This window comes from Primulina eburnea, chromosome 7 (genome assembly GCF_022965805.1).
Source record: "Primulina eburnea isolate SZY01 chromosome 7, ASM2296580v1, whole genome shotgun sequence".
NCBI lineage: Eukaryota > Viridiplantae > Streptophyta > Magnoliopsida > Lamiales > Gesneriaceae > Primulina > Primulina eburnea.
In genome coordinates, this window is record NC_133107.1 from 4,947,609 (window position 1) to 4,968,877 (window position 21,269).

Here is a 21,269-nt window from a genome sequence, read left to right on the forward strand (position 1 = left end):
TACAAAATGACATTTGACCAAAAATAGCAAGGGCCACAGTTGGATATAGAATGTCATCACTTGCCCAATTTTCTGTTGATTTTTGTTTAGGGATTTGTTTTATTATTTGTAAATGCATAAACGTAAGAACAAAATCAAGACCTTACATAGCTAATAATAAGCAAATGTTATAGTCCTATTAGTGAAAATTGCATTCGGAGCACAAACGCCTAATTTGACCATGGCAGGAATGGAATACAAGTAGATGTAATAGTCCTCGAGAAAGAAAATTCAAGAAATTATCAATCAAGACTAACAAAAGATAAAACTTCTATGCTATACAAAATTCAATTGAAAATGGACATCTGTAACCACCATCATCATCTCAACACCTGATCCAACGTGAAGCTCAATACACAATGATACAGAAATTATGTTTCGTAGAGACCTCGAGTGCAGCTCAGCGCTCCTAGGACTAACTTTTCTGTACTAAAATTAACTAATCAATAATTTCATGATGGAAGTATACTTTTAACAGTAAGAAGGTTCTGGTAACCCGACATTGTCGCTCTAGGTCTCTAACTTGAGACGTCATGTGCAACTATGTACTCAAGTTATTTCTATCTCGCAGAATGAATGAGATCAGGATTAGAAGCGAGGTCGCCACAAACAACCTCGTAATGAGTCATTCTATCTTGCAAAATGAGTGAAATCAGGATCAGTCGAGTCAACGAAATGCTCCTCTGCTAGAATCACCCAAAAAATCATCTGTGCAACATTTGAAAATAACAGGTCAAGGTAAAGGGAAAAAGCAAAAAAATAATGTGATGAAGAGTAAACAAATTCGAGTCCACTTCATCTAAATGGGCATACTACTAGATGCCGTGCACAATCTCACTTAATCGACTTAATCGAATCACTTATGCTAGTGTACCTAAACATGCAACATTTGATTGATATTTAAATTCTGGCTCCAAGACTGTAAAGTACAAGCCATGAATGCATCAATGGAGAGAAAAATGATAAGCAGATAGGATCAATGTTGGTGGCTGCTAAGTGATAATAGAAACCAGCAGCAGAGGCAGCCATTCAACAAGAAGATCTCGAGACTCATACAAGTTATTAGTACCAAAAATACAAGAAAGGTGAAGATAATCCAGAATGTATCTTACCATGCTCATCTTCATCACCGCTTTGAGTTGTAAAGAAAGGAGTGAGATAGTTCCGGTCTATCGCAGTAAAAGAAGTAGTGCTGCAAGAATGAAACACGAATTTGACATTACAACAAATTGAAGAAAATAATATAGGCAAAGTTGGAAATCCCTCGTAGCTACCTTTTGTGAAACTCCTTGAGTTTCATCTTGAACCTGTTTCCAGATGAGGATTCCCCCTCGTAAGAAGGGGCTCGGTAACTACTGTTCGTCTCAAAGCTCTGAAAATAAAGAGTAAAATTTATGAAGGATAATAATTTTTTCTAATTTTTTAAAAATGGTTCAATCAAACAAAAACAAATTTGAAATCATGTGAAAAACTTGGAACAACAGAAGGAATGAATTCAACAGATGTGCTTCTAGTTTTCCACCATATGGTATTATGATGCTGAACAGATGTGCTTCTAGTTTTCCACCATATGGTATTTATGATGCTTTCAGCAATTCACCACATGCCATTCCACCTTGTTAAAAATAATGTACAAGTTCTAGCAGACTACTCTAAATGGATTCAACAGGAGGGACCACTCTTCCCTAAAATCAACATATTGCACACCTCGGTTTCCTGAAGTCACGGCTTTGTAGTAAAGGAAACGAAAACAACAGTGAAACTGATGGGCAGAAAGATGATGGTATAGGTACATTCAGCCGAACCAAATCTACTTGAGTGTTTACAATTTTCATTGAAACAAATGCACCAACTTTTCACCTCAAAAGATGGACGAGGGACAGCTAAATTGACATTTTTGACTTACTTCTCCCAATGGGCCATCATGACCCTCACCCACAACTTCTAAAGCTTCCAGCATGGTCCCTGTAGATCCTCCTATCAGCAAGACCTGAAAATTGCAACCACCCATGAATATTAAGACATAAAACGGTTCTTTATATTTATGTGCAAAACTGAGTGCTGGGCCCCATCTACAAGCTAAATTAATTCTAAACATTAAAAAATAAAATTGTGTGCATATCTATGAGCAAAACTGAAAGTTTTTCAGGGAACATCTGCTAGCTAAATCAATTGAATTTATTAACATACAAACATTCCATTTGCAGAGAAATTTATGAAAACAGAATTACCCGCGAGTTTAATTAAACGAAGCTCTGATATAATCAAGTAAGACCTTGGGGGTAACAGTTGGAAGACAAACAAGACACGATAAATTTCATGTTAAACTTCTAAAACCAATTAGGCAGATTACTTTTGAGGAAACTACGCATAGAAATTTGAATTATCATACAAAAAACATGCTACCATTAAGCTTCATGAAAGCAGCCAAGGTCCACCTAAACTAGTAAAATTTAGAACAGAACACTGCACTCACAGTCAAAACAACTATTGCGGTTGTGGCAGTAAAGATTGTCTGACCATGACCATCTGGAAGATCATGAACCGATTGAAGAGCCAAGGCAAAAGCCATAGCCCCTCGGAGCCCTGTGATAAAAGAAAAATCACGAGTCAGAGCAGCCAAAGGGTATCCACATGATCGAATAATTGTTAAACTGGGAGTTACTTAAAAAAGGTGTGTTAGCAGTGTTGGATATGCAAGAGAAATCTGTTTGCACACCACCAATGGTTTTTCAGCCACTCACCACTATACCAAAGTGCTTTCTGATGCTTCATTGGTATTTTCCGATGTGCAGGTCTAACCAAGTTCACCAAATAAGCGCACGAGAACACGTTTGTAGCTCTTCACAGAACAAGTATCAGAAGGTTTAGCAGGAGTAATATAATTCCAACAGTACATTATCCATATATTATAATAAAAACTGCACAGGAGAATATTGGCTGCCAATATGAACATAATGGTGAAGTTGCTAGCAGCAATAAAATCGTTTAAATTTAGAAGGCAAAGCAAATATACCTTGCAATTCCAATGAATAGCTGATGTAAGTTAGAGCAAGTTAAGGAAAATAATAGTGATATCAGTCATCAGATAGTAAATACCAAATTAGCCGCTTATAACTAATACAACTGTGGATACGATTGAGAAAAAGATAAATCCAACATGTGACCAGCTATGTTTTTCCATCACAATATCAAATCCCATGTATATAAATCTGCAAGACAGACCAAAAAAGCAGGCCCAACAGTAGAAACAAGCAAACATCAAACGAATTCAAAGAAACATTAAATGAACTCACAGATTGCTTACATAAAAGTCTCAGCCAATGACGATATTAGATGGAAAAAAGCAGACACGAATTTCTGCGAACTGTCCGACAAGTTTGAGAAACTGTAGTGCTTCATGACCTAAAACATAAAAAGTCCATGAGCTAAGGTCATCTACCAAAACAAATAAACAAGCACAAATTAAAGACCAATAAGGCATAACTACTTAGTTTCACTTACTATTCCCGTGAACAATATGGATACAATTCCCGAGAGGCCAAGTCCTTCAGCTAGCATGTACCTAGAAAATCAAACACAACAAAACACGCGTGAGTCCTAAAGACTCCTAAAAACACTGATTTTGTGAAACTATATGGAAGAATGCCAAAGTGACTTACGAGAAATACGGAAAAAGGACAAATAAACAGCACTCCAAGTTCTGAAGACTGAAAATATTATGATTGCAGTAAGTAGCTGGTTTAATTAGATCTGAAACTTGAATTTGATGCTATTTAAAAAATGTACTTACTTGTCAATATCCAAACCAGCATACTTGAAAAGGTTCTGGGGAGTTAAGGATAAGCAAAATAGGCTATGAAGAAAAGATCATAGCAAGAAAGTGGCGACCCAACAGAAAAGAATTGAAAAAGGATATCAAAGCAGAAGTGAATCCAACTCCAACCCCTGTGGATATAGAAACAAATTACAGTTAGCAGCAATGGATACGAATCTTCAACACAGTGTATAGGAGCATAAATTTTCCAGCTAGAGATACACTGGAAAATTCGCCAAACAAAACTATTCATTGTACAAAAAAGTCATTAACACCAAATATGCCAAGATGATGGGAATAGAACATGAAGATTAATTGAGCAGGAGGAATAAGCGAAACATGCAGCCCTCACAGATGCGCATGGGATAGAGGTTTGAAGAGTTAGTTGAGTAACCTGAGCGGTTTCACAAATTTCAATTCAAATCTATTAATTAAAGTATAAATAGAATTATCGGGTCACATTCCATAAGCTCGCGCTTCTGTAAGAAGTAGTTTCGAGATGATATCAAAGATTGAGGTTAAATGGTCAAAACCACAGTTGCGTGAAATTTAATAACTTTTATTAAATTAGTCTTTGGTATTCCTTGTTTGCCCAAGGCCCAATCAACTTGCATGTATTCAAATTGGGTATCTTGGGTACTCGTTGTAGCCAACCAACACGCACTTGTCTCCTTGGATATTAAAATGGGACATATACTCTCTAGACTTCGAGATATAGGGCATGTTATAATATATATACCATTCTTGAGCCAACTCCGATGAACTCAAGTTTTGAGAAAGATGGTTTCAACAAAAGCAATAAGTTGTTCGGCCACTGTAGGCATAGGGGGGATTAAACAAATAGGTATCACAAAACGGAATCAGTGCCAGTCAGAGTACAATAATTCCTGAAACACACATAAACACATTCATTGGAACTCTTCCTTGGACTTTTAACGCTTAACTAATGTTTCAGCAAAACAAAAGCCATTTTCCAGATTGAGAATTAGAAAATGCCAAGGAGTTCAAAGAATTGACTTGCCTTGTCCATCATGGCGTTGATATCATTCTCATTGACATATTGCTACCAATGTAATTACTCGTAATAATGAAGTATGAGATAACCAACAGTCCAGAAACTTTTGTCACGGCATCAAAGAAAAAAGGCATTTAAGATAGAATAATGAAGGATGAGATTTTGTTATGTATACAAATGAATTAATGAAAAAATCCTCGTGATTTCCTGCCGTTTAATGAATATTTTAACCACAACATATGAATAATATAAGAACAATTTCAATTATGAAAAGGGTCAAACAAATACGAACCTGCTGACATTGAACCAACAAAGGTCTCAAGAAATCTGACCACGACAATGAAAAAATTCTGTCCTGATGAATCATGGCTCCTTACCAAAGACATTGTCCTGGATGTGTAGAGCCAAGTCAATATCATATGCAAGATTATTACACGATGTGATGGAATAATTCAATTTAACAGACCTGTACAGAGATATTGCCATCTTCAAAAGGTTAAATATGCAAGTTCCGGCAAAACAAATCAGTGAATATATAAATCGCCCAATGAAAAATATCTTACTTCCACAAAAGCATCCTCAACATGAAACAAACAAATTATAAATAAGTAGACTTACAGCATCATTTAGCACAGATTCGCCAAAGACCAAAGCATATAGATTCACATCTGTACCAAGCTCCTAAAAATGTCATATCAAGTAGATCTCAATTACAATTGTATCGTACTGAGATATATTTTGATTTGAATTTGAAGAAGCAAAAGGTATGTCTTCCATCTCTAAAATTAGTCAATGACAAAATAAGAACTGATCATTTGTTTAACAGAGATAAAGATGAGACCAAATTAATGATTATCATCACAGAGATGAGCAGGTTACAATCGACATCAATACTTACAAGATTGTAAGTATTGACAGTTCTTTTGCATTCTTAAACAAACAATTTCATCTAAGCCAGTAAATTAACAAACATGTTTACAATAATCTAATGCAAAACTTATTAAGTGCTAAAATTCGGATAATTTAATTCAATATGCATGAGAGATACTGCAGCCTATTACTAAAATGTTGTCTTATGATGAACCTTAATTAAGTTACTCTCATTGACATTCACAAAATTGGCAACTATTTTATGAGATGTCTTTAATGGTGAAGTGACAAGCACAGAAAACAAAATTTGGATGCTATGTGCCTAAAACACCGGGTCACCTGAAATATAGACAAAACAGTTACGGGATCAGTAGCCGAGATGAGAGCACCAAACATCAGACACTCCACAAATGGAAGTTTGTACATTAGAAATGTCACTCCACCAAGATATCTGTAATATGACAGGTTATAGCAAACAATAAGGGCCGTTAGTCCAATAAGCCATATCTCCAATAACTCTCTCTCTCTCTCTATATATATATATATATATATAGATATATATCTTGAGGCAACAAATATCAATGATACTCACACTAAGATGCCCGTGACAACAGAAGCTATAAAAGTTCCAAATATAGCAAATGTGACAATTGCACCAAAGTTAGAAAAGAACGGTTTCTGCAAATAAAATTCAGAATGCATATCATATACGCATAAATTTATCTTCTTCAGTTTCATGATTACTTTCTAAAGAAAAGGAAAAGATAAATTTAAAACCGAAGGCTCACCGGTTGTAGACTGAACCCCGACTGAGTAATCACAAATAAATTAAGGAAATTACTTTAGCTAGCCAACAAATGAAGGTAACGTAATAAAATGGCACTCATTTTGTATAGTTTTACACCGGAAAAGAAAAAGTTCATTTAAAAAGGATATAATATGATCGGGGGCAGCAGAAACAAGAAGAAAAACTCTTCGTGGAAGTTGAACCATGCCCTGCAAAACCAAGATAAACGAAGAGATAAAAAAAATCACTTTTGCCTCCTGAAATTCGAACTAGGGTTTTACAAAGGGGTCAAGAACAAGAAACTGATGATCGCAATAAGACCTGATGCTATTTTCCGTATCGGAAACATTAGCTAGCCCACCGACAATTAAACCTGTGTTCCCAAATCATAAATTCGTCAGACCACATAACACTCAAAATCATAATCAGATTGTACAGTGGTTTTGAAGCGGTTAAGTAGACATGAACGATAACGTAACCGATTAAAAGTGAGGCACTGGCTTCTGGAAGATAATAGAACCGGTGACGTCGAAGGACATGGCCAAGAACAAATGAAAGAACGAGCATCATGATTTGCAGAAGAATCCCAACCCCAGCCGCCTGCTGGTCTTTCCCCGGACTTCCTCGCGGATCGGCCGGAGATATCTGCAGCTCATCCATGCCGATCCCTGATGATGATCAAAGTGAATCAAGGAAAGGCGATATAATTTATACAGTGTCGACGAGTATATGCTTTTACGGGGGTTTACCTAGACTTTTCTTGATCGGAAGATGAATTCGATCGTTTCCAACTTCCTGCAATTTCACGCCCAGTGTCCTTTGAATTTCCACTATTATAGTTTTATTTTTTCGACGTCGCTATAACAATAAATCATACTGCATTGGACAAATTTATGTGGCTTTGTTTGAAAAGTTCAAAAAATTTTGAGAAACATATAAGAATGATGTTATTTCCCTAAATCTACAAGTTGCCAAAAATACCCCTGAATGATTTTGCGAGAAGTGTATCTCACAATATTAGTTAGTGTCTTTGATCATTTTATACTTGATGGTGTGGATGGTGTGTAGTTGATCGACAGCTAGTAAAAGAAGTTGGTGTAACCGACAGGTATGAAACAGAACAAATGATGGTACATAAGGATACACGATTCATTTTTTCTGTTTTATAAATCATCGTACATGTGAGATTGAATTGGAAAAAAAAAGTGTGCTTCATAATCTTCTCAAACTACCGAAAAAAGACGTTCTTTAAAAATTATGGACTTTATCACAATAGTTCTAGACGTTCAGAGCATACAAAGAATTTAATAATAGTACGAGATGTTAAAAAGATAGTTCAAGACTATCTTGGGTAAAATCTCAAGTGATAAACTATAACGACCGAATTATTCTATAAGTGACACCATATCAAGAGATCAGTGGGTTCAACAAAATGCGACATAGGGAAGTTTTTGGGGAATAATGATTTTGGCCTATTGAGAATAAAGATGTGAACAATTCTTGTACAACAAGGATTGGTGGAGGCACTCAAAGGGGAAGAAAAGATGCCAAACTCTCTGAAAGCAGAAGACAAGGATTGAGATCTTGGACAAGGTTGAGATCTTGGAAAAGGCTCAAAGTTTGGATTAAACTTGAGAAGTTATACATGACGAAGTCCCTGGCCAACTATTATACATGAAACAAAGATTATACTCATTCAAGATCCAAGAAGAAAAGAACATCTTAGTCCAGATTGATGAGTTCATTAAGATATTGGATGATCTGAAAATTATTGAGATTAAATTGGATGAAGATGATAAAGCTTTGATCATATTGAATGATATTCTTAAGTCATAAGAAAACTTCAAACATGCAATATTATAGGGCAGAGAACAATCTATATTACTTTGGAAGAAGTGTAATCTACAATTCAATCCAAAGAATTACAGAGAAAGATTCAGGGCAAGGGGATTGAACAAACTTGAGGAGAGATTCTGGTTGCAAGAGGCGGGACAGAAAGGAGAACACCAAGAAACAACAGGACCAGATCGAGATCAAAGTGCACATAAACTCAGAGTTTGAAATAAAAGATTTGGGAGAAGCAAAAAGGATTATGGGGATGAACATAATCAATAACAAAATGAAGAAAAGCTTGTTTCTAAGTCAAGGGTCATATACACGTAAGGTTCTTAAAGTTCAGAATGCATGATTCAAATGTTGTTACCACACCTCTTGGCCAACAGTTGAAGCTGTCAGAAAACCAATCTCCTGCCAGGGAGGAAGATAGAGAGGATATGGAAAGAATACCTTATGCTAGTGGAGTAGGTAGCATAACATATGGAATGATGTGTAGTCGTCTATACGTAGCTCGTGCCACAAGTTTCATTTCAAGGTTTATGGCTGATCCTGGACAAACACATTGGAATGCACTTAAGTGGACATTGAGGTATCTAGAGGGCATGATAAGCTTGGGTCTGTTATTTGAAAGACAAGAGGAAGGTGATCATCCAATTATAGGATATGTCGACTCACATTATGCCGGAAACTGAGATACAAAGAAGTCTTTAACTGGGTATGTTTTCACAGCATATGGTACAACTATCAGTTGGAAATTCATCCTTTAGTTTGTGGTTGCTTTATCAACCACAGAGGCGGGATACATTGCCGTAACAGTGGCTGTTAAGGAAACTATGTGGCTCAAGGGAATTACAGCAGAGCTTGGGATAAGATAAGAGCAGCTAAAATGTTTTGTGATAATCAAAGTGCTATACATTTGGTAAAACACCAAATGTTCCACGAGAGGTTCAAGCACATATATGTTAAACTGCACTTCACAAGAGACGTCATATCACAATGAAAGATAAAAGTTGAAAAGATTTCAGCTGAAGAAAAGCCAATAGACATGCTAACTAAGGTGCTGCCAAGCTCTAAGTTCAAGCACTGCTTGGACTTGGTAAAAGCAGTGGAAATAGACCCGTAAGGGGAAATGGGAAGTAGCCAACCAATTTGGAGACAAGGTAGAGATTGTGAGAAGTGTCTTACGATATTGGTTTCTTTGATCATTTTATAATTGACGGTGTGTAAGTTGTTCAGTTGATGGCCACAACTGATAAGAATGCCCAAGACCAACAGCTAGTAAAAGAAGTCGGGGTAACCGCCTGGTATAAAACAGAACAAATGATGGTACACAAGGATACACGATTCATTCTTTCTTCTTCATCTTCTACATCAAGGTTCAAAAGGCAAGGAAGAACAGTGGTTGAGAAAATAGGGTGATAGTTTCGGTTCTTGGCAAAAGCTTTTTAAAACTTGTTGGTTCAATAATATTGGTGGTTGCTCTCCCGTGGATATGGGTCATTCCGACCGAACCACATAAATCTCTCCCGTCCTTTCATTCTTTATTGATTTTCGTTTATTATCTCAGTTGTTAACAATTATATGTCGTCATCGTGCACGTGAGATAGAGCGAAAAAATGTGCTCATGATCGTGTCAAGCTACCAAAACGTCCTTGAACGTTCGTTGGAAGTTCTGGACTTTATCTCCATAGTCCTGGACGTTCAAAGAATATAAGAAATTTAACAATAGTCCAGTACGTTACAAGACTACTTACTATCTTCGGTGAAATCTCAACGATAGACTACAACGATCGAATTCTTCTACAAAATTCTTCAATTTATTGAAATACTAATAACATATACCATAAACAATCAAGTATCCTTATAACAATCAAAATTTACAATATCTATTTTCAAGCAGTGTTAATGTTTAATTGAAATTACAAGTATTTAATAGATATACAGTTTTTCAATTAAATTAGTTAGATGATCTTCTATTTATTTGCATCTCACTAAAAGATTCATGTATTATTGAGATGATAACAACAACCGTGAGTCTCATGTGAGACCGTCTCTACGGATCTTAATCTGTGAGACGGGTCAATCCTATCCATATTCACAATAAAAAGTAATACTCTTAGCATAAAAAGTAATAATTTTTCGTGGATGATTCAAATAGGAGAACCGTCTCACAAATACGACCCGTGAGACCGTCTCACACAAGTTTTTGCCTAACAACAAAATCAATGATATTAAAAAACAAGAAAACTACAAATAAAAAATATTGTATTTTGCGAATAAGTCAAATAATATTAATCACGAAAGCCACATTACATGAAAATTTTGATACTTAAATTTTATTTAATTACTAAACAATTATTATTATTATTATTATTATTATTATTATTATTATTATTATTATTATTATTATTATTATTATCATCATGATTTCTCTTTTTCATTTAATAAATCTAAATTATTTATTAAAATAAAATTTTGTTAAATACAAAATATAGAATCGAGAAATTGTGTCGAAGATTTTGAGATATCATTACCATGTTAAGATTAAATAAATAACTAAGTTTGCTTTTTGGTATTACAAAAATTAAAAATAAATGTAGAACATGATTAATAAAAAGTGAAATGTTAATAAAAAAATTAATTCAAATTTCATCATTATTGGACGCCTCATTTCCTCCGTATTAATTTGACATTCAAAATATGCATATTTATAAAAAAGAATGTAAATTATTTAATAAAATTTAGATCAACTTGGTTTATTTATTTTTAATCTAATCAAAAGTTGTGTTCATTTACACTGAAAATTTATTAATCTTGATCTTATGTGTTTGGTTATAAACGATTTTTATAATATATATTATTAAATTTTAATTTTTTTACAATCAAAATTTTTCATAAGACGTTGTTGACGTATAAATACCACATCAACATCTCAGTAGAAAAACGAATTAAATCTTTTTTAAAAAAAAGCAAAACGAACAATAACACGAGGAAAAAATATCTGAGATCTAAATCAATAGTTTGTGTGGCATCCATGCTATATATTACTATAAGGAGTTACATGCCAACACGACGATTAGCCGTAGAAAAAGTAAAAACTAAATTATCTTATAAATGTGTGTCACAACGCTGGAAATCGACCCAATTTCCGCATGTATATAATAAATAATAACTCGTGCTCCCTATCACCACTATTCATCGTGTTGGCTCTGTAGAACAGAGCGGCGGTTGCAGATGGCGAATCAACTCTACGGCTACAACCCTAGCAGCTACGGCGACGCCACCACCTCCAGTCTGTACAGCTCTAGATCCATCGTCGACTCCTACCTGCCCGCTGATACTTCATTGCGAGGCAGTGCTTTCAGATTCTTAAGCGCCGACTCACTCTCCGCTGCCGCTGCAGCCATCTCTTCTTCAATGCTCTACAACCCCGACAGCTACTCCACTAAGATTCCTGGTGTATCCGTCACCACTTCGACTAGTTCGTATGCCCCTCCTGGCGTCGATTTGGGGTCTACCATTACGTCCACTGACTTACTTTACGTTGGATTGAAGCGCGCCTCCTCTGATTGTAAGATAATTGTCTCTCTATTTCATTTATTTCCATCGATATTTTCTTTGTGATGGATGACTTGATCTTATGTTGCCATCACCTAATTTTATTTATTTTGTCATACTCTAGTTGTATCGTACCAATCTGTTAGAACGCGTTTCAAATTAGTGAATATATAATGCAGTACTTGTTTAGCTACTTCCTATTTACTCGCACAAGGGGACTTTTCTTGAATGCTCCGAGAAGGATAAATTTAGTGGTTTACAGCAGCTGCGCGCGGCTAATGGTTTTATTTATTTTATTTATCATGCTAAACTATTGGTTGGTTCTACAAATTTGTGATAAATAGAAGAGGAGGGAGAGTCAGTTTGTGTTGAGGACCAAATTTCACCCATATACTATTACATTTCTTTCAGTGATTAGCTCTTAACATCCAACAAATGCAACGACAATATCTCGCTTATCGACCAGCTGTTGATGCTCTGTCCAAAGGTTCATACGAATGAACTGGATAGCTTATTAATGTTATGTGGTTAATCAAAACATAATCCAAGGATCCTGGATACATTGCACGAGTTATATGAAGAGAAGGGAATAAGAGCAAGAGTGTCAAGATTTTCTTCGGGTGTCAAATTACTACTCAAATGATGTTTCTATGTCTCAAAATGTATCTTATATTCAAATAAACATATGTTTAGTAAAATATAAAGAAAAGGCTAGAGTTTAGTGTCGGATGTGTACAACTTCACTCATCAGTGAGTTGCTGGTTTCACAGAGACTTTAAGTTTCAATTGTCCTTCTGAAAACTTTAATCTATTGTCAATGTTAATATGGAAATATGAAGTATATCAATCTATATTAATAACTAGTTGTTTCAAACTTATAATTTGCGAATACTATTATGTAGAGACCTGAGTTCAACAATATCACCAGTCAATAAAATTTCCCTTCATATTTTCTATTATATATAGATAATCTTATTTATAAAGTAATGCATGTAATTGGTTTATTTTTATATGTCTACTATCTACTTAGCACTCTATCATCCGTTGGGTGCCCATAACCCGATTGGGCAGACCGAAGCTTGGTATCCAGCAGACCTTTTAGCCAAGCGCCCTAGATATGAGAGCACAAGCAATTTGCCCATTTATCCCCAGAGGCCTGGAGAAAAGGACTGTGCCTTTTACATGCAAACACGGACTTGTAAGTTTGGAGAGAGCTGCAAGTTTGATCATCCTATTTGGGTTCCGGAAGGAGGGATCCCAGATTGGAAAGAGGTGATCTTTTTGCTGCTTTAATATCTAGCAGTGCTCCCTTACTTAGTTATCATATATCAATTATTTTAAATCCATCTCGATTCCCTGGTGTTTTACGTGGTTACTAGTTAATTTAGTTTACCTTATTACTATATGTGTACGGTACTACTTATTACAACCATACGGTAAATATACTATTATCATACCTCTTAATTCAGAGGTCCATGCAACACACAAGTGCCAATACTTTTTCGGCTTGCTCAAGATAAAGTGGGTTCTACTAGGTTCATTACTTTCACATGTCTGCCTTTTGTATTGTTTGATGCTATTCTATTTCATCACTGGATTAGAAATAAGTAATGTTGGGTGGAGTGGATAGAAAGTGTTACCTCGGGATGTGGTACATAATATCTAATTTTTTCAAAGTAAGATATAAACTGCTTCTCTCTCTCTCTGAATTTGATACAAGTTGATAATTCGGTTCACTTTATATAACTCTCTTTCTTTCTCTTTGAAATTTCATGAGTGTATTGTTATGTTTTCCCTCCTTTTTCGGGGTCGTAGTAAGTGGGAAGTGGAATATGGTACATGGTTATCACATAAGTTCTGGTGAACTTCTTCAACCACTCAATGCTCCACACTTTTTCTATCCTGAAAACTGGGAACTTTTTGTCTACAATAGGTCTGTTTTTGTACTATCCTTATTGGTACTGCAGTAATGCTACATCATTTTAGATCTCATCTATGCCTAGACAACATATATATGCGAGATTTCTAGAATGATACATTGTTATCTTGAACATTGGTTTCTTGAAACCAAATATCGTTCCATGGTGATGGATTCCCCGTGCAAATCAGGGGACCTTATTATACATTGTTTTCTTTTGCTTTTACCCATTTTCATCTAGCTGTGCAATATAAGACTATGTTACTCGACTTAGTTAACTATATTAAAAAGTTAACTTCTTTGTCTAGTGTGAGTTGGTTTAAACACCATAATACTTACATGTGTTTCCATGATGCATGACTCTCTTCACTAAGTGTGTGCATACAAGCATGATTAGAATTAGAGAACTCTGAGGGCCTAATTTATAGATTTTGTTGGGGTTTTCTACTGTATACACTGTACAGCAGGGAGTTGGTCAAGAAGCACTTATCAACCTGTCAATTAATCCAGTTATTTATTATGAATATGAGTTTACATGGATCATGGCTTCCAATGGCTAATTAACTTTGAGCCGACATTTTTTTGGACAAATGAAATAGTTTTTCTTTCAATCGACTGTTTCTTTCTCATGAAATGCTGCATATAATTATTCCATTTTCATGAAAGATTAATCACAATTGCTTTATTATCTTTTCAGGTTCCACTTGTATTAAGTGAGTCCCTTCCTGAGAGACCAGGAGAACCGAATTGTCCGGTAAGCTAATGTATATACTTTTATTACATCATTTGGTGGTTAGGATCCTTACACTTATTTTTGTTTGTTGGTTCAGTACTTTCTCAAGACACAACGATGCAAGTTCGGTGTAAGATGCAAATTCAACCATCCGAAAGAAGCACTCCAGGTAATTCTCTGTCGAGGTTTGTTCCTCTTCAATTTAAATGGGACAATTACTTCTGTCATGTTTTCAACTTATTGCTTTGTTAACTTGATTTTAGGGGGCTCCAGGGGATATTGATGTCTCTGTCTTACCAGAAAGGCCATCAGAACCTCCATGTGCTGTAAGATTTTTCACACAAGATCCCTTGGTGGATATAATGTCAATTTAGTAATTTAATTTGATACTTTTTAACAGTTCTATATGAAGACTGGAAATTGTAAATTTGGTATGACCTGCAAATTTCATCACCCCAAAGGTGTGCAGATACAATCAGCTGGAGAAGAAAATGGTGCTGGGGTGCAGCAAAAAATAGCTGGAGATGGAAAATCGCCACTTTTCACACTAGCATTGTCACACAATTCCAAAGGCCTCCCAATCAGATCGGTACGCATTGGGCAACTGGGATTTAATTGTTCTTTTTTTATTTAATGGGATGGATATCAGATTTGGGTAAACATTTTAAGAGTGTAACAATAATAAATTATGTTTGATGATTATAACTGATGTGAGGGCCCGCTATAACACAATCATGATTAAGTAATATACATAAGAAAATGAGTTAAAGTTTGCTTTCGGGCCTTTAAAAATTTCAGCACGATCTTCTCATAAATAGGACATACGGAAAAATAAATCAAATACTCAAATAATTGACATACACCCTCCACGAACTTAAACAATAAATAAGTGCCGGCTAGATAAAATCACAACATAAACAAACCAAAAATTTCATAAAGCCGAAAAAGCTTGATAATAACATAATACCATTCCAAAATACTCCAAATATATCGTACAACTACTCGGGACATATCTCGGTAAATGTACAACCCCATAATATGTACATATATTATCTGGGAGATGACACCACGACAAAGTACCTAAATACAACGGAGTCTACTCTCAAGGAGCTTTGGTACTTCCTGATGCTTCCTCTCGAGCACCTGAAATCAAACCACATGTATCATCTGTCATGTCCACACATAAAAGACACGATGGCTCTCTTTGGGAGATCAAAACCCCAGTACGAGACATTAAAAAACCACAAAATATGACGTAGAAATGCAATGATGATAAGCATGAATGCCATGAATGTACATGTACAAGATATCAGGAGTTCAATGATCGATTATCAATAATTATACATAATATGTTCGAGCTGGTCCATGCCTCAATGGTCCGTGTCTATGGATATGGATTCACTCTCGATCCCATCGACTATCTAAGTCGAACAGAATCGAGGTGTCCAAAAATCCTCAAGACACAACATAATATCATATAATGAATCTTAGTAACAAATAGACTTAATATGATATGTTCAGTTGTATTGATGTGTTTAACTAAAATAAAATATATAAATATATGTAAACCAAAAAATAATATTTTAGTATTTTGCAAATCAATTACCAACTGATAATATGCAACTCAGCATATAATATCACATAAATCAACAATTAACATATAAATCATACATAGGATCATCATATGCCTCTTTCATAGATTATAAAAATAATTGATCTCTATGTACCTCAACCAAACATTTACCAATAATACAATTCCTCAAGAAAAGAATGGAAATTCTAACGCGGACAAATCACCTGAATATTAAATATAAATGGATTTATTACCATATAGCAATCTCATATCCATTTAAACTCAACTAAAATTCTATGAACTTTGTTTCAGACAATTCTTAGTTTTTAAGCAGCACAACCATGAATCTATATGTAAAGGAGATTTAATAATTATGTCTCAGTCTCACTACAAAGGACTCGAATTATTCTTTAATTTGACACTTCAACTCAAATTGTAAGCTTAGATTGTGAGAAAGTGATACTTCGAAATGTTCGCTTATGTTTTTGCCGATCTTATGAAGTTAAACGAGGAGGAGGTAAACTTCACTCATTTAATATTCAAATATAAATTATATGTCCGCAAAACAAAGAAAACAAAATCTTATGGAGAAACACGTATGAGGGCTCGAGATGACTAATCCGCCCACATCCACATTCACTAATTTAATTTCTCTTATTTAATACTTTTTCTTGTCATTTTGTGAATGAAGCTCACATGTATATGGAAGGAGTTTTATGTATTTTTGTAGTTGACATACACGCGAATACATATATCTATTCATCATGTGGGTGGATCCGTATTTGGGTCCATAAATTAAAAGTGAATAAAATATTTTCAAAGTTAAAATTTAATTCACTATTTTAGGTAATTAACAGGTCATTAGCTGTCATGTCCTTGTAATTGACTTGTGCTGAATATTTAGATTCATCTATACTATATATAAATGTCGATGTCTTTAGTGGTCCGACTTTGTGACAACAATTAATTTTCATAAACAATTAATTTTTATGAAAATACCCTACCCATTTAGATAAGTAATTTTTTTATGTAATTTACTTATAATTATATATCGTCCACTTTAAAATTCGAAATTTCACATATTATCTCTACAAATTACGTATTTACATTATTGTTATCCACATAATAATTATAAACTATAACAATAACTAATATTATAAAAAAGACTACAAGTACACAACGCATGCAAAGTGACACTAGTGTTAATAAAACATGTCATCATTCTTTGCTTTATCAGTTATCACTTAATACATGACTCATGTTGGGATTTCAGATTAGGGTAAACATTTTAAGATTGTAATCAGAATAAACTATGTTCGATGATTATAGTTGACTTGTGCTGGATATTTAGATTCACATGCTACTAAAAATTCTACAGCATGTCATCATTCCTTTGCTTTATTACTTAATATATGGCTCATGTTGGAATTTCCAGTCTACAGCATAGTGATTGCACTATGTCTTTATCAGTTATCACTTAATACATGACTCATGTTGGGATTTCAGATTAGGGTAAACATTTTAAGATTGTAATAAGAATAAACTATGTTCGTTGATTATAGTTGACTTGTGCTGGATATTTAGATTCACATGCTACTAAAAATTCTGCAGCATGTCATCATTCCTTTGCTTTATTACTTAATATATGGCTCATGTTGGAATTTCCAGTCTACAGCATAGTGATTGCTCTATCTCTTTTAAGGTCAAAATGAAATATGTGCTTTGAAAAAATGTTATTATTTGTTATCGAATAAGATGATCAATTGTACCTGATATACAAATTTCTTTTAGGTTACATTTGAATTGATAGATTTCAAATGTATTTTTTGTAGTTTTAGAGAAACAAGATCATAATCTTCAAATCTACTCGCATGTTTATGTAGTGTTCCATATTAATTAAGATGAATTTAAAGTTCCTCCAATAATGGATACATTTGAAATTCATTCTTTTTTTTGGTAACTAATGTGTAAATAAATAATATATAGATTTAAGATTTCACGTATTGTTTCATTGTTAACAATAAAATATAATCGAAATCCATAGATTTAAAATCCATCTATCTGAATGCAACCTTGTTGTTGTGTCAATAATTCGTTTTTCTACAGTATTATAAAATATGATGAATCTTAGAAGTCAAATCTGATAGAATGGATGACATTCACGAGACTGTCAAAATTGTGTATTTGGAGGCTTCCAGAAGCTAAACCTTTTTTCCTTGACTGTGGTTACCTCCATTACTACTTTATTTGAACTAGAAATTTGATTTAGTCTTACCGTCTTTGATCTGATCAAATTTTTATTCCTTCGCTTTGGTACACAATTTGGTTTTTGTGCGCTCACTTTATTTGTGATCATTGTTGATAGGACGGAGAAGATTGCCCATTCTATCTAAAAACTGGCAGGTCAGTGCATTCTTTATCATTTAATATACTGGAGACCTGTCATTTTTGCATCATATACACATCATAGTTATTTAGAGCGCAAGGCGCACTAAAGCGTTAGGGTACCCTGGAGCCTAAGGTGAAGCTCATGCTTTATCGAAGTAAAACGTATTTGACATAAATTTTCAAATTCAATATATATAAAGTATAGTATCATCTAAATCATCAAACTCTTCTCATCCTCCTCACTATATCATCATCATAGGGGGAAGATTATCATAAACGTTTGCATATAAGACTTTTGAACTTTCTGATAAAGACGTCTTGCATAAATGCGTGACAATAGTGTTTTTTTATCATTAAATATCCATGAGCTTTGCTAATTGTGTTTCAAAATTGATTGAGCTCGAGTTAATTTTTATTTACTTACAAAATATTAGCCCGCGTCTTTAAAACGCACGTTTCTGCGCCTCTCAGATGCCTCACGCCTAGGCAGAAGCGCGCACGCTTTAAGCGCTTTTGTTTCAAGTGGTGCGCCTGGGTTATGGGCCCAACACTGTTAATAACTATGATGTACATCTGGAAAAAAACATTCCAGAAATAACCTTTTTTTACTTGCATTAATATCAGCTGCAAATATGGGGCCACTTGCCGCTACAGTCATCCTGAGCGAAATGGTAAGTGGGTTAAATTTACCTTGGTCATTTGGTTAATAGATTTTTAACTATAAAATGATAAAAATTTATGTAGCGTCCCATCCACTCTCTACCGCCATAGTCCCTAGTCTTCTAACTTCTTCCTCGACACATTTCAACATTGGTGCTGTTGCCTCGGCAACATCCCTCCTGCCAGCTTTTGATCCAAGGCTGACTCAAACTATGGTAAGTTAAACTTTTATGTTTTTGGTGGATTCACATGAAATTTTAGCGTGAACACGCTGGAGGTGCTGAGTGTGGGGGCCATCTTTGCGTTTTACACTCTAATGTTGTTTCAGACAGCAGAGTTTGTTTATTTTTAAAACTTTTCTCATTCTTCACATCCTGATTTTTTTGGAATGGAGACCATCAAACTTCACATGTGAAGCTACATTACAATTGCTCATCTTTCTTCTGCTTGCTCTGAGTTTTATGTTATTTGGGATCAACCAAAATCCCCATACATATTTTTAAACTGTTCTGTAAATCTTATGGAATTTCATATATTTGCTTTTTGCAGCTTGGATTTGGGGCATCTGTTTACCCTCAACGTCCTGGACAGCCGGAATGTGATGTGCGTTTTTAGTTATCAAATACTTTGTCCGATATGATTAAGGATATGTATTTCCAAAGTGATTTTTTAAACAATCTCAACCTCGGTGTCCATATTTTTGTCTTTTATTTGAGGTGTAAGAATCTAATCAAGGCAAGGAGAATGATTCAACTATTTTTTAAACAATCTCAACCTTCCTTGGTGTCCATATTTTTGTCTTTTATTTGAGGTGTAAGAATCTAATCATGGCAAGGAGAATGATTCGACTATTTCATTCATTCATTTATGCTAGCTTGTTCATACGTTAAGTTCTAGGTTAAAATATACACCATGTCTTACTTCTTAAACTTCTTGTGCTTGTCCCATAATTCTTTAGAATGAATTATGCACATTTATTCCTGCTTTACATCGTATTATTATTATTTTAAAATTTCTTTGGTTAAAAGTACTACATGAAAACCGGGATATGCAAGTTTGGAGATAGCTGCAAGTTTCATCACCCTATTGATCGGACAGCAATGAAGTTCACTCTTGCTGGGCTACCGAGGAGAGAGGTATTTTTTAACCTATATATCTGTCGAAACACCACATGAATCTTTTTATTGGTCTGTATTAACCTAAGAAGTTAAGGCTGAGGATCCAACAATTATAAGTGATTCCACTTCTCTTACATGTAAATGTATTAGTCATCGATTCTTGAAGGCATGGTTTATTTCTCATTGGGTATTTCTGGTTAGAAGTCCATTGCTTCTTATCTCGACATTTTTAAATTTCTGTTTGTTTTTCATCATTTTCTTTCTCACAGTTCTACTCGTTTCATTAAGAAATGAACAATCTTTCGAGTATGTTTACAGGGTGCTATACATTGCCCATATTATATGAAGACTGGAGCGTGCAAATTTGGAGCAACGTGCAAGTTCGACCACCCCCCTCCTGGAGAGGTGATGGCATCTGCAGAAACAGAAGGTGCCTCAGCTTCTGATGTCGATGGAGAAGAAGTTTAATCGAAGCAGCAGCAGTTGACATTGATCTGAAAGCTTTTTCTTATGGATTGGTTTTGCCAATATCCTGGATAAATGGTGTTGATTATATGTAGCATTGTTAGATGTTTCATTAACTTTGTTGACTAAAGGTTGTTTGGAATTCGCTGAAGCTTGTGTATTTCGAAATGTGTTGATTTATATCAAGTCCAATCACTTGTGTTTTCCGAGTGGCCCGAACCTCGACAGGTTTAAAATGGTGCTCCACGGTTCAGATTCAAGACAAGGTTATTTTGAAAGGATGTTTAGCCTATTATTCCAACACTAATGCACTCTACATGATGGTAACGACCTCCTAGCGATTTTTTATTCAACGATCTAATTACTATTAAACATTTGAAAGTATCAATCACGACCTACAATTATATTTCTATATTATTTAAAGAATGAGTAAGTAGCTTGTAAGGTGGTCTCACGAATCTTTATATGTGAGACGAGTTAATCTTACGGATA

The 21,269-nt window shown here is 34.8% G+C and overlaps 2 protein-coding genes across 2 annotated transcripts; one reads left to right on the plus strand and one right to left on the minus strand.

Moving 5' to 3' along the window:
• Positions 1-296: 296 nt before the first annotated feature.
• LOC140836839 (sodium/hydrogen exchanger 6-like) lies at positions 297-7,188 on the minus strand. Its single transcript, XM_073202684.1, has 22 exons — positions 7,008-7,188; positions 6,850-6,901; positions 6,678-6,737; positions 6,530-6,554; positions 6,334-6,419; positions 6,081-6,192; positions 5,490-5,552; positions 5,338-5,357; positions 5,164-5,261; positions 3,959-3,987; positions 3,833-3,864; positions 3,702-3,749; positions 3,544-3,604; positions 3,347-3,444; positions 3,176-3,251; positions 3,056-3,075; positions 2,784-2,881; positions 2,516-2,625; positions 1,946-2,029; positions 1,314-1,411; positions 1,152-1,231; positions 297-747 (listed from the first exon to the last, which is right to left on the minus strand). Exons 1-22 carry the CDS (start codon positions 7,186-7,188, stop codon positions 707-709), a joined length of 1,572 nt encoding a protein of 523 aa, XP_073058785.1. The 3' UTR covers positions 297-706.
• A 4,338-nt stretch (positions 7,189-11,526) lies between these two features.
• On the plus strand, positions 11,527-20,981 carry LOC140836840 (zinc finger CCCH domain-containing protein 37-like). Its single transcript, XM_073202685.1, has 12 exons — positions 11,527-11,935; positions 12,953-13,194; positions 14,538-14,594; positions 14,671-14,742; positions 14,837-14,899; positions 14,974-15,162; positions 18,512-18,549; positions 19,159-19,205; positions 19,279-19,409; positions 19,744-19,797; positions 20,223-20,330; positions 20,631-20,981. The coding sequence occupies exons 1-12, from the start codon at positions 11,599-11,601 to the stop codon at positions 20,778-20,780; spliced, it is 1,488 nt and encodes a 495-aa protein (XP_073058786.1). The 5' UTR covers positions 11,527-11,598; the 3' UTR covers positions 20,781-20,981.
• Positions 20,982-21,269: the final 288 nt, after the last annotated feature.